A 13,529-nucleotide genomic window follows, 5' to 3' on the forward strand; every position below is an offset into this window, starting at 1 on the left:
AAGCAAAAAAAAAAAGCATAACAAGAATTTCACTTTCTCTTGCTTTAATTTGTTTATTAATATACAGTTTTGTGAAATATACTCACAACTACTCATGAACCGCTCTAATAATCAAATGTAAAAAAGCAGAGCCATCAATATATTATATATACAGCATTCATGGTAACGATTCATCTTTAAAGATTGTAAAGAATGGTTGGATTGTCAGAGAACTCAGAAGTATTGTTTATAGTTTTGGAAAATGCAAACAGGATCATTACTGATGCGTGTCCATCTTCAAAATGTAGTGAATTAAATATTTTAGGCGAATAAAATAGACATAATTTAGCGTATGGCACAAATGTGTTAGGATAAAATAAGAAGTCCTTTAATTTTGATGTCATTTGTGCGTATAGAAGATTAATTTCTTTTTTTTTTGACAGAAGGCATGATTATTTTTAACTAGACAATTTTAGATTTAGAAATATATACTTACGGGTACACGGAGATTTAAGACATTTGTAGAATTAACATTTTCCATGATAATATTGGTTGCTGCATTAGATACACACGCACTATCAAGATCTGGATTTATGCTAGTCGACTGACTGTTATATGTAAATTTCTATAAAGACCAAACTAGGATCTATGAGAAAAAAACTATCTTCGTGATAAGATCATCTTAAAGTACGAAGAGATTGAGCTTTATTAAAAATATACCTAGCCATACTCCTGCTTCCGTTGCAACTGAATGCGTAGGTAAACAAATACTACAGTTGATATGATACTACATTTATTTTTTCGTATAAGCTAAACGACACGATACACTTAGTGATTTGTCTAAGATAAGAGACACCTTATAGTAACTCAATTTCCCAACCGGTATGAAAATTTATATCCCAAATTGATCTAAAGTTAAACTGAGAAAGCACAAGGAAAACCTTTAGCTAAGAAGAATGATCAAATGATGGCAAATAAAGAACATGTAGCAGATCATTTAGGAGAATATTAAATAGTAGAGAAGAAATGGTCGTATGCAAGAATAATAAACTAGTCTGAAGTCTTGTATACTAATGTTCCATTAGAGCAAGAGCATCAGTAAACCCCCTTTGGGGGTTCATCTTCTTAATTTTTTATTATTAATTTTTTTCCTTTTTTTGGATTTTATTTAAAAAAAAAAATTGACTAATCGCGGGCCGCCACGTGTCGTGGGGCCCGCGCTACAGTGATGAACTTTAGGAGAAAGGGTATCACGCAGGAGAGACGAGACGAACCAAGTTCACCGCTTTTGCTTTTTTTTAATATTTTTTTTCTTCGTAAAACGTGTGATACTCTCCTTTAAACCTCTAATGCGCATGGCCTTAGTATATTAACCAGTGGGATAGAGCTATTTTTATTCCATTAACCGCAATGGGTTGATAGTTAACGAGTGATCCACTAAATTTCCACTTAATTAATTGACATAGGAATGTAGGGTCGTTAGCAATATTCTTTTTAACAAACAAAAATTTATTAGCAATGCTCCTTTTTTTTGAGAACTAATACTCTTAATTATTTTTTTTCTTAATACTTTTAACAACGTTACTCAAACGATAATCACTATCTATTAAGGCATATGATTGCTTTTGTAAGTAGAGGAAAATATGTTTTGCACTTTCAAAATCTGATATAGCACATCCACAAATATGATTTAACCATGCAGGTGTTGTGTATGGATAGTAGAATAAACAGCAGGCATCATAATGGCCAGGAAATGGTCATGAAGATAAATGGATAAACTATTTAGAAACAGAATATCTTTTTGTTACAGAACTGACTCCATTAGCTGCAATATGATTGAATTCTATACATATTTTTGAATATTATAAGTTTCATGTATTTTGTGTTCACTGGATGCATACTGGATAAATATTTTATATATGCAGAATGAAGTTCAACGATGCGTTCAAACAAATATTTAAGTTGGGACTTGGGGTTATTATTATTTATAACTAGATGCTTCGTAAAGAATACAAAAGGAGCAAGACAAAGATTTTCCTCAAGTACATTCATCATCATGATAAATTCGTAATACGAGAATTTGGTCATTCGAACTACGAAAGGCTGCATATGCATGTGTTTGGTGGTTTAACAAATAAGGTAAAAGGGTAATTTTACTATCAAGTGTTGACGTGTTGTTACACCAGTGGTTTAAAGAAAAAAGGGGTAGGACGGTAGCTTCACTTCACTGTATGTAACTAGTGAAAAAGGACATACCAGTACTTCGTCGATAAAGCTTATAATAAGGTCGGCAGTACACACCCACATAGATTTTTCCAAATTCCAATGATCACGATCAGTTTTGGCGTCCTATAAACGTGCCTATTTATCCTATTTTCTATAGTTTTATTTAAAATTCGCCAAAATTTAATTCCGAGTAAAAAAGCTCTGAAGAACTTAGTGGGTTAAATTTGTGTACATATTAAAAATTACAACACTAATACTTTGTTTTATACTGAATTATTAATTGAGTATTTCATTTATTTAAACTCAAATAGTCAAATTCATAGGGATAAACCGAAAATGCTATGAAATTATGCATGAAGAAACACAAAGCACTCATCTAGTGATTTTTTTTCTAACGTTTTTATTAGAAATGAAAAGATGATTATTTTGTTCCTAGCTGGCTACCACATTTAAATACAAACGTCGATGAAACTCGATGTACTAGGCCGTCAAAATTCATTAGAAAAAACCAATTTTCTTTTGAGCAACAAGAAAAGGCCAACTAAAATAATGAATAAGCTAACGGGAAATACCGATCATGTATATAATGCTGATAATAACTACAATATCTTACAAAGTAATGGACTAGGACATGAAAAAGTTATATAATAAGAAGATTTAAATCAAAATCCATACTAATCTTCCTTGTAGTTCTATTATATATACCCGGTCGTCAAGCTAAACAAACGACCTTACTTTTCTACGACCATATGAACGAGAGAGCTAAGTACAGAGGATGTCAAAGTACTTTCACAGCCTCTCACAAACACCACACAGGCTCAAGTCCAGGATGCTCGCCACGTGGACTCCCGACCAAGAGGTCAACCAAGTCCGACTCCGTTCAGGCGCCGACATGAAGCGCAAGCTCCGGTGGTTCGACCTCGTCTCTCTCGGCGTCGGCGGAATGCTCGGAGTCGGTGTCTTCGTGACCACCGGACCCGTCGCACGTGACATCTCTGGCCCGGCAGTATTTATTTCCTACATGATCGCTGGTTTCTCGGCACTTTTGTCCTCACTCTGCTACACCGAGTTCTCAGTTAACGTCCCTGTCGCTGGTGGAGCTTTCAGTTATCTCCGAGTCACTTTCGGTACACAAACATTTGCTTGTTTCTTTCTCTTTTTTGATGTTTTGGTTTATAATAAAAAAAATTTAAGACTAAGAACATCTCTAAAAAGACTCTATTTAAAAGTTTGTAAAATTCTATATTTGAAGTTTCAATGTGTTATTTTCCAAAAACAAAACTTCAAATTTAATTTCAAAATTACTTGTAATTTATACTATGGTTCTTATATTTGTCATAATTAATATAAATTCATAAAACTTCTAAAAATAACTAGCACATATATCAAAAATATTACAGTAATATAAATTAATAAATTCTTATAGTAAAATATAAATTATAATTAAAAATACATAATTAAATATTAAAGTACAAGTAAAATATCACATTATTCCATAAAATTATTTCCGTAATGGTCCATCTTCGGCTACACAAAATTTGTTTGGACAATATTTTAGAGGTTCCGGAGCAAATTTACTAGACTATTAGTGTTGTTGTAATATTTAAATTTGTGCAATAATTATGTTTTCATGTATATTTTAAAAAAGTTTTTGTTGTATAAAGTTTCTTTTGCAATATTCGTGTTGTCTAATTCTAGTTTTAAAATATTATAAATATTATTTTAAATTTTTTATTTAATTTATGTGTAAAATTTGAATTTATAAAAATAAATTTGAAATATTTATGATATAAAAAAGTTTTAAAGATTAAAAATATAAATGAAAATATATTTAAAAATCATAAATATGATATGTAATTAATTATAAGGACCAAAATGCAAAAAAAAAAAAAAAACTTCAAATTTGGAGTTTAGTGAAACTTCAAATATGATGTTCCACTCTTTAAAACTCTAAATTTAAAGTATTGAAGTTTTTTTAGAGCAAAAAACTCTATATTTGAAATTATAGAGTTTCTTCTGAAGATGCTCTAAGACGTCAAAAAAAAAAAAGACTAGAAACATAGTTTGTAAGTTAAGTTACTTTATTTCGGTTTCTACTTGGAAGTAGCTAAGATTTTTTTTTCCTGTTAAGTAGTTTTTTTTTAACCTAATAAATAATAATTTGGTAAATAATGCAGTGTTCAAGTTTGACTAATATCCTGTTAAGTAGTTATAGGCTAATTTTTAATGAAATTTTGTTCTTTTGTTTTAAAATTTTTATCATTTGGTGAGGTTTTTTTGTTTGTTATCCCAACACATCTTTTACCTATACAAAGATTATTATTTTTATGAAAAGAAAAAGGCACGTAAATAATACTAGTAGTTGTCAGCTGTCGCAGTCAAAGAGATCTAGAGAATATGGTACATGGATACGAGATTCCTTTCTGTTCATTCTCGTATGCTATCTTTGTCAGAAGAAAAGTACTGACCCTTCAAGAGTTCACTTTTCCTTTAACTTTTTATATTTATGGTTCTTTTTGTTAATATTTAATATATAGTAGTTCCTCACTCAAATGCAAAATTACTTATTTTGAAGGAAAATGTACTTTTACGTTTTCCATTTTACATTTAAGAGTAAGCCGTTTTTAATTTTCTTGAAAAAGAGTATATATTTATATTGAGGATAAAGGCATCCATGTTGAGACCAAAAATAGAATTATAAGGATGTCTCTCAGAAGTTTAAAAACACATCATTTGAAAGATTTTCACATTTAAAAAAATAAAATAAAAAATAACTTATTAAAATATTATTATTTTTGAGATGAGACTCTTTTTGAGAGGCTCCTAATTGGATGGCCTAAGAACTTTACTAAATATATCTATACACTTGGGCCAGGTGAGTTCATCGGGTATTTTGGAGGAGTCAACATACTATTGGAGTATGTTTTGTCCAACGCGGCGGTTGCTAGAAGCTTTACGGAGTATATGTGTACTGCGATTGGCGTTTCTGATCCAAACGCTTGGAGAGTTAAAGTAATTGGTCTCGCTAAAGGTTACAATGAACTTGATTTTCCTGCGGTCGTACTTGTTCTTCTCCTCACTCTTTGCCTTTGTCATAGGTACGAGTATAATTTTTGTGCAAGACGTAGGTACTATATTAACCAAGGAAAAGTAATTAAATCATCCACGTAAGTTTTCATAAAATATTTTTAAATAGTTGTTAAATATTTCAGCAGTTCCCGGCCGGAGACTCATCTTTTGACCAACAATGGTCAAATAAATTATTCCATATGTTTCATTTTAATCGTCATTATAAGTTTATGAACACAGATTAATAAAATATATGATTTTGTATATTTCCAAAATAAAAACACAATTATCTATACACTTAACCATATTTTAACCAATAGAAAATTAAAGTGAAAAATCTTATTAATAAATTTTACATTGAAACTCTAAAACGACACTTGTTTTGAAACAAATTTTTTTTCTTACAACGACAACTAAATCGAAACAGAAAGACTATTTACTAATTCATTTGAATATTTTAATACTATTAAATTACTTCATTAAATTTTAATATTTTGAACAAAATTTGAACCATTTAGAAATAAACATAGGTCATCAGAATTTCTAGCCGGTATTCCCTCCTATCTTTTTTACTACTGAGATATTCATTAAATTTCTACCAATAAAGTAGTTTTTTAGACCATATCAATCTTTGATGCTCTTGTTTTTTTATGATACTTATAACTTAATAATACAAATCGATTGTTTTTAAAAAAAATTATCTTAGCACGAAGGAAAGCTCCATGCTGAACCTAGTGATGACGGTGTTCCACATAATATTCTTCGGGTTTGTAATAATCGCCGGATTCTGTCACGATGACGGAGTTAAGGCGCTGGTGGAGCCTCGGGGCCTTACTCCTTACGGTGCTCGCGGAGTGGTTAACGGAGCTGCCGTCGTGTACTTCAGCTACATCGGGTACGACACAGTTTCCACTCTTGCTGAAGAGATCCAAAACCCTTCCTTCAGTCTCCCTGTCGGAATCATTGGCTCCGTCTCCGTCGTCTCCGTCCTCTATTGCCTCATGTCTCTCGTACTCTGCGTCATGGTTCCGTACAATGAGGTATAATGTCTAAATTCTAAACTTATTTTGTGAAGATTTTTCTAATAATTAATTTTTCATTCAATTCAAAAAAAGAAGATTTTTCTAATAACTTCACATTCAGAAACATTCAATTAAAAAAGAAAAGAAGTTTTTTCTAATAACTTCACATCCATTTCTGTATGTGATAACATGCACGTTTTAGCTAATTAAGTTATTTTGGCGACAGATAATTTCTTTTACCAATATTTTGAATCTTTGATACGTAGGTATTATGGGATCATTATCCAGTTAGTAATACTTAGGATAATGTCGCTATTGATAAGTCCAAATATGTTTTTGATAAGGACAAATAGTTTGTTGAGGTTTAGTTAAACCGTCATACGAGTTGTATAAGTATCGGATGTTTACAAGTTTAATAAACAAGTCAGTTCGATACATTATTCTACATGGTATCAGAGCCAAAGATCTCTTTAAACACATAAAAAAATTTTTCTGTTCAATAGTTCATAGTCTTGAACTGATTAATCGTCTGTGACGATGGGTGACAAAGATTCTCAAGGTTTGGGAGTTGTAGGATCGGTTGTGAAACCTGGTGATTCGCCCTATACCCTTTATAGTTCAGATAATCCTGGTGCAAAGATAACACAGGTTATGCTGAATGGTGATAACTATAATCTCTGGGCAAACGAGATGGTGAATGCTCTGCAAGCCAAGAGGAAGATTGGGTTCGTTAATGGAACCGTGGAGAAGCCGTCCAGTGATGGACCTGATTATGAGAGTTGGGTAGCAGTCAACTCAATGGTGATAGGGTGGATAAGGTCTTCGATTGATCCCAAGGTGAAATCCTCTGTAACGTTTGTATCAGAGGCGAGTCAGTTATGGTCTAGTTTGAAGCAGCGTTTCTCAGTTGGAAATAAAGTGCGTATTCATGAGTTAAAAGCGCAACAAGCTCAGTGTAGACAAGATGGGCAATCTGTCCTTGAGTATTATGGACGTCTGTGTGCCTTATGGGAGGAGTTTGCTGTATACAGACCACTTCCTAAGTGTTCGTGTGATGCTTCTGACGAGATAAGGAAGGAGCGAGATGATGAAAAAGTTCACCAGTTCATCATGGGTTTAGATGACTCAAGATTTGGTGCCTTGTGTACTAGTCTTATTGGTATGGATCCATTGCCGTCGATTGGTGAAGTGTACTCTAAAGTCATTCGAGAAGAGCAGAGACTGAATGCTTCTCGAACAAGGGAACAACAACAAGATGCGGTCGGCTTTGTTACAAGGCAAACAGAGTTGATGTCTCTCGACAACAGTTCTGTCAAGAATGAGTCTTCTGTTCTCAGAAACCGTAATGCTGTCTGTTCTCATTGTGGACGGACTGGTCATGAGAAGAAAGATTGTTGGCAACTGGTGGGCTTTCCGGAGTGGTGGACAGAACGGTCTGAGCGTAATAGTGGTGGTGGCGGTTCTGGAAGAGGAAGAGGACGTAGCACTAGAGGTCGTGGAAGAGGTTTCACTGCTGCAGCACATGCTACGAGTTCAAATCCTACATCCTTTCCAGAATTTACACAAGATCAGTGGAGGTCTCTTGCTCAGATGATCAACGAGAAGTCAGGCTCAGACAAGCTTTCTGGTAAGACAAAATTTGGTAATGTAATCCTAGACACTGGAGCTTCTCATCACATGACAGGACAGTTGTCTCTGTTAACAGACGTTGTGTCTATTTCACCGTGTTCTATTGGCTTTGCTGATGGTAGTCAAACTTTTGCTTTAAGCATGGGATTGTTTCCTCTCTCAAGCAAGATCTCATTAACCAATGTGCTATATGTTCCGGCATTAAACTGCACTTTGATATCAGTCTCGAAAATTTTGAAGCAAACTGGTTGTCTTGCTACTTTCACTGATACTGTATGTGTTTTACAGGACCGTTTTTCGAGGACTCTGATTGGAACCGGTGAAGAGCGTGATGGGGTTTACTTCTTGACGGATGTGGCTACAGCAAAGATTCACTCGGCCGGTGCAGCATGTGATCAGCTCTTGTGGCATCAGCGTTTAGGACATCCGAGTTTTTCTGTTTTGTCTTCATTACCATTGTTTTCATCTGCGTCTATTAACTCTCGTCCTTGTGATGTGTGTTTTCGAGCTAAACAGGCTAGAGAAGTGTTTCCAGACAGTTTTAATAAAGCAACCGATTGTTTTTCATTAATCCATGTTGACGTATGGGGCCCTTATCGTGTGCCCTCTTCTTGTGGGGCAGTTTATTTTTTGACAATCGTTGATGACTTTTCGCGTGCTGTATGGACGTTTCTCATGCTAGCAAAGTCGGAAGTTAGTACTATTCTTATCAACTTCATTACATACGTCAATAAGCAGTTCGACAAGTCTGTCAAAATTGTTCGCAGTGACAATGGAACTGAATTTACCTGTCTTGCGTCAAAGTTTCGAGAACAAGGTATTGTTCATCAGACGTCCTGCGTAGGAACACCTCAACAGAATGGACGAGTAGAACGTAAGCATCGTCATCTACTCAATATCGCACGAGCTCTGTTGTTTCAAGCTAAGGTACCTATCAAGTTTTGGGGTGAAGTTGTCCTTACTGCTGCTTATCTGATTAATCGGACAACAACAATCTTGCATAAAGGACGCTCACCGTATGAAGTGATACATGGAAGAAAGCCGGACTATAAGTTGCTTCGTGTGTTCGGCTCAGCATGTTATGTACATCGAGTCGCGAGGGATAAAGACAAGTTTGGGGAGCATAGTCGCTTGTGTGTATTTCTCGGATATCCGTTTGGTAAGAAGGGATATAGAGTGTTTGATATGGAGCGTGAGGAGATTCTGGTTTCTCGTGATGTTATTTTTAGAGAAGATGTGTTCCCATTTGAAACTCAAGCTTCTCAGTCTCAGGCTTCAGAAGAAGGAGGTGACGCTGATTGGTGTTTTGATGAGTCGACGCTTGTAGACAGGGGGAGTAATTCTCCTTCGATAACTGAAGTCACACCAGCTGCAGTCTCTACGTCAAATGTTCCGGACCTGGATTCTGATTATTCTGCTACAGCAACTGAGACAACTGATTTAGCTGCAACAGAGCCGGGACCGCCTGCAGTAGATATAGCTGCACCTATAGCACCAGAGACTGTTGAAATAGCTAGTGATGTTCTTGTTAACAATGAAAACAATGGTGATACGGCTCCACAAACTGAGGAAGCTTCTGGTCGTGGTCATAGACAACGAGTTCCGTCTGTAAGACTTCAAGACTATGTTACGTACAATGCCGTTGTTTCTGATACCCCTCACGCTCTCCCGATCTCCACATCATCGTCCTCAAGTCTGGTCCAAGGTAACTCACTATACCCTCTCACTGATTACATTAGTGATGCTAACTTTACCCTGCAGCACCGTGCCTTTCTCACCTCTGTCACGGCTCATAAAGAGCCAAAGCACTTCAAGGAGGCTGTTGGTACTAAAGTTTGGGATGATTCCATGACCGTTGAAATAGTGGCACTTGAAGGGCAGCATACATGGGATATCGTTGATCTCCCACCAGGAAAAGTTGCCATTGGCAGCCAGTGGGTTTATAAAATTAAGTTTAACGCAGATGGCTCGATTCGAAGATATAAGTCTCGTCTGGTGGGATGTGGTAATAAGCAAGTTGCAGGAGTGGATTATCATGAGACTTTTGCTCCTGTGGTTAAGATGAAAACGGTACGAACGCTTCTCCGTCTTGCTGCTGCTCAGAAATGGGAAGTGTTTCAGATGGATGTGAACAACGCATTTCTTCATGGAGACCTCCAAGAAGAAGTGTATATGAAGTTACCACCTGGCTTTCGCCACACTCACCCTAATAAAGTTTGCAAACTTCGAAAGTCTATTTATGGACTTAAACAGGCTCCCCGCTGCTGGTTTAAGAAGCTATCAGATGCACTACTCAAGTTTGGCTTCGTCCAGTCATATGATGACTACTCGCTGTTCTCGTATACTCGCAAGGGAATGCAGTTGCATGTTCTTATCTATGTTGATGATCTGCTCATATGTGGTAACAATAGCTATATGGTCGAGAAGTTTAAAGAGTATCTTGGTAAATGTTTTTCGATGAAGGATTTGGGCAAGCTTAAGTACTTTCTTGGCATTGAAGTTAGCAGAGGCCCGGAAGGTATTTTCTTGTCTCAATGAAAATATGCACTGGATATTGTTACTGACACTGGTAATCTTGGGTGTAAACCTGCTGCGACACCTTTGGAGCAAAAACATAATCTTGCCAAGAGTAGAAGTGCAGTCTTAGCCGATCCAACAAAATATAGACGTCTCATGGGTCGCTTGATCTATCTATCTCACACTCGACCTGAACTTAGCTACTCAATCCATACACTCTCTCAGTTCATGAAGACGCCTCGTGAGGATCATTGGCAAGCTGCCATTCGGCTTGTTCGATTTCTTAAAGGAACGTTGGGACAAGGTATATTCCTTAGTTCCTCACCGGATATGACTCTCTCAATCTACTGTGATGCCGACTGGTCCTCTTGTCCTCTTACAAGGCGCTCTCTCTCTGCTTTTGTTGTCATGCTTGGTGACTCTCCTGTTTCATGGAAGACGAAAAAGCAAGATACAGTCTCACACTCGTCGGCCGAAGCTGAGTACCGTGCAATGTCTTATGCACTCAAGGAGGTGAAATGGTTCCGCAAACTTTTAAAAGGAATAGGTATCGAACAACAGTCCACACGTTTCTTCTGTGACAGCAAGGCTGCTATCCACATTGCAACCAATCCGGTCTTTCATGAGCGTACCAAGCATATTGAAAATGGCTGTCACGCCGTGCGTGATGCAGTTACCTCTGGTCTTATTACCCTTCGTCATGTTCGGACTCACCAGCAGGTTGCAGACATTCTTACTAAAGCATTGGGGCGTGACCAGTTTCGTACGTTACTCTCCAAGTTGGGCGTTCGTAATCTTCACGCACCAACGTGAGGGGGAGTATTATGGGATCATTATCCAGTTAGTAATACTTAGGATAATGTCGCTATTGATAAGTCCAAATATGTTTTTGATAAGGACAAATAGTTTGTTGAGGTTTAGTTAAACCGTCATACGAGTTGTATAAGTATCGGATGTTTACAAGTTTAATAAACAAGTCAGTTCGATACATTATTCTACAGTAGGAAAATTTGTTGGCTTGTATAAGTTGTTTAATGAATATATATATTATATTAAATGTAATTTAGTTTCTAAAGGAATATTGAAAAATCATCATTGACCAAAGGCATCAACTTCAAAATTTTATTTTGCTTATTTTGACTGAAAATATGTAACTAATTTTAATTTTTCTTTAGTTAACATCATTTGGTACAAATTAAACATTACTCCAATAACCCACTGACTCTCGAAAGAGAAAAAAAAAACCGTTTGTCATTGACATCAGTTATCATGAAAAACAAGTGATAACCTAATCCTTTAACATGAAAAATAATGTTGTAGATATCAAAGAGCGCGTCGTACGCGGTTGCTTTTCGGAGGATCGGGTGGGGTTGGGCAGGGAACGTGGTTGGTGCAGGTGCCAGTCTAGGGATCGTGGCATCGCTTTTGGTGGCGATGTTAGGGCAAGCGAGATATCTCTGTGTCATCGGAAGAGCCAGACTGGTCCCTTCATGGCTCGCCAAGGTTCATCCTTCTACAGGAACTCCCTTGAACGCTACACTATTTCTCGGTAATATCATTTTAACCAATTCTTTAACTTTAAAAACTATGATGAGTTTGATTGATACCACTATGAAATGTAGACTCATTATATACATTAATATAAAATAGTAAAAATAAGTATATTTATCATAACATTGTGAAAATATATAACTAATGTAAAAATTTAAAATCTTAATATTCCATTTAACACTATAGTTTTAATAATGCGTGTGTGATTTCAGGCATATGCACAGCAACAATTGCGTTATTCACCGATCTCGAAATAGTGATGGAGCTGATTTCACTCGGAACGCTCTGTGTTTTTTACCTAGTCGCAAACGCTCTACTCTATCGCAAATACACCTTAACAGGCCAAAACGCACCCGTTCACACACTCTCGTTCCTTGCCCTCCTCTCTTCTTTCTCGCTAGCGTTCTCCCTCTGGTGGAAACTAAACAAACCGTGGTGGGGCCTGACGCTATTTATCGCGATCGCAATAGCGGTCACTGCGTTTTTCCAATACCACACGTGGTCGATCTCGTCTACGGTTAGTAAGAATCTTCTGAGACCATCCTGTCCCTCCAAATGGTCGGTACCGTTCATGCCGTGGCCGGCGGCAGCTTCAGTGTTCCTTAACGTTTTTCTAACGACAACACTGAAAACGCTGTCGTTTCAGAGGTTTGCGATTTGGACGTGTCTTGTAACGATGTTCTATGTGTTGTATGGCGTTCATAGGACTTATGAGGCGGAAGAGATGGGTAGAGTAGATGTTGTTGAAATTCAGGTGACTAGCACGAGGGTGCAACCGGATAAGTTCGACAACGTTCAAATGGCAATTCCTTAAAGTGTATATTTAGATTATTAGTTTTTTTTTTCCGTGTGTTGAGTTAAGAAAATCGATATAGTTGACGCGAAATTTATGTGGATTTACGAAACAATTCAAATGATTTCAAGTGATTTATGATCTTCCCATAAACATCAAAATCTTTATTACCATTCCTCTTTAGTTATTTATTTGGTTACAAATGAGGAAAACAAAAACTTTTAACTCCTTCACTATGATTTTGTATGTTAATTTCTTTCTGAACACAAGCTTCATTTGACCTCCTCCCACCTGAAATATATAATTATCTGGAATGCATAATATAAAATGGTTTTATTTTATTTTGCTTTTCCACAAACTGATCAAAGTCTTAACTACATAATTAATGAAACCGATAAAAGAATCAATAAAAAAGCAAAAGAAAGTAATTAGAGACACATGTAAGTAACCCTGCGGAGTTTAGCAGCCATCAACTTGTTTACTGTTTCAATGGCACCCTCAACTCTTTCAGCCTTAATATATGCATGAATCAATGATGTGTAAGTTGCATCATCTGGTTTCGTAAATTCTTGTTTCAACCATTCATCAAACACGCTCTCAGCCTCGGACAACCTCCCATTATGACACAAGTTTGTAATAAGGTTCCTGTAAGCTCCCACAGGAAAGTATGTTAATTTTGCCTTGGACTTGGCCAAGATGTTAGCTGCATCGCTAAACTGCCCCTCCTTGATACACTCGTTCAG

At 36.4% G+C, this 13,529-nt stretch overlaps 1 protein-coding gene across 1 annotated transcript; it reads left to right on the top strand.

Annotated features, from left to right (window-relative positions):
* The first annotated feature begins 1,471 nt into the window (after positions 1-1,471).
* On the top strand, positions 1,472-13,401 carry LOC106444403 (cationic amino acid transporter 6, chloroplastic-like). Its single transcript, XM_013885878.3, has 5 exons — positions 1,472-3,332; positions 5,081-5,303; positions 5,981-6,314; positions 11,763-11,991; positions 12,206-13,401. Exons 1-5 carry the CDS (start codon positions 2,981-2,983, stop codon positions 12,805-12,807), a joined length of 1,740 nt encoding a protein of 579 aa, XP_013741332.2. The 5' UTR covers positions 1,472-2,980; the 3' UTR covers positions 12,808-13,401.
* Positions 13,402-13,529: the final 128 nt, after the last annotated feature.

Source organism: Brassica napus, chromosome A3, assembly GCF_020379485.1.
Source record: "Brassica napus cultivar Da-Ae chromosome A3, Da-Ae, whole genome shotgun sequence".
In the NCBI taxonomy this organism is placed as follows: Eukaryota; Viridiplantae; Streptophyta; class Magnoliopsida; order Brassicales; family Brassicaceae; genus Brassica; species Brassica napus.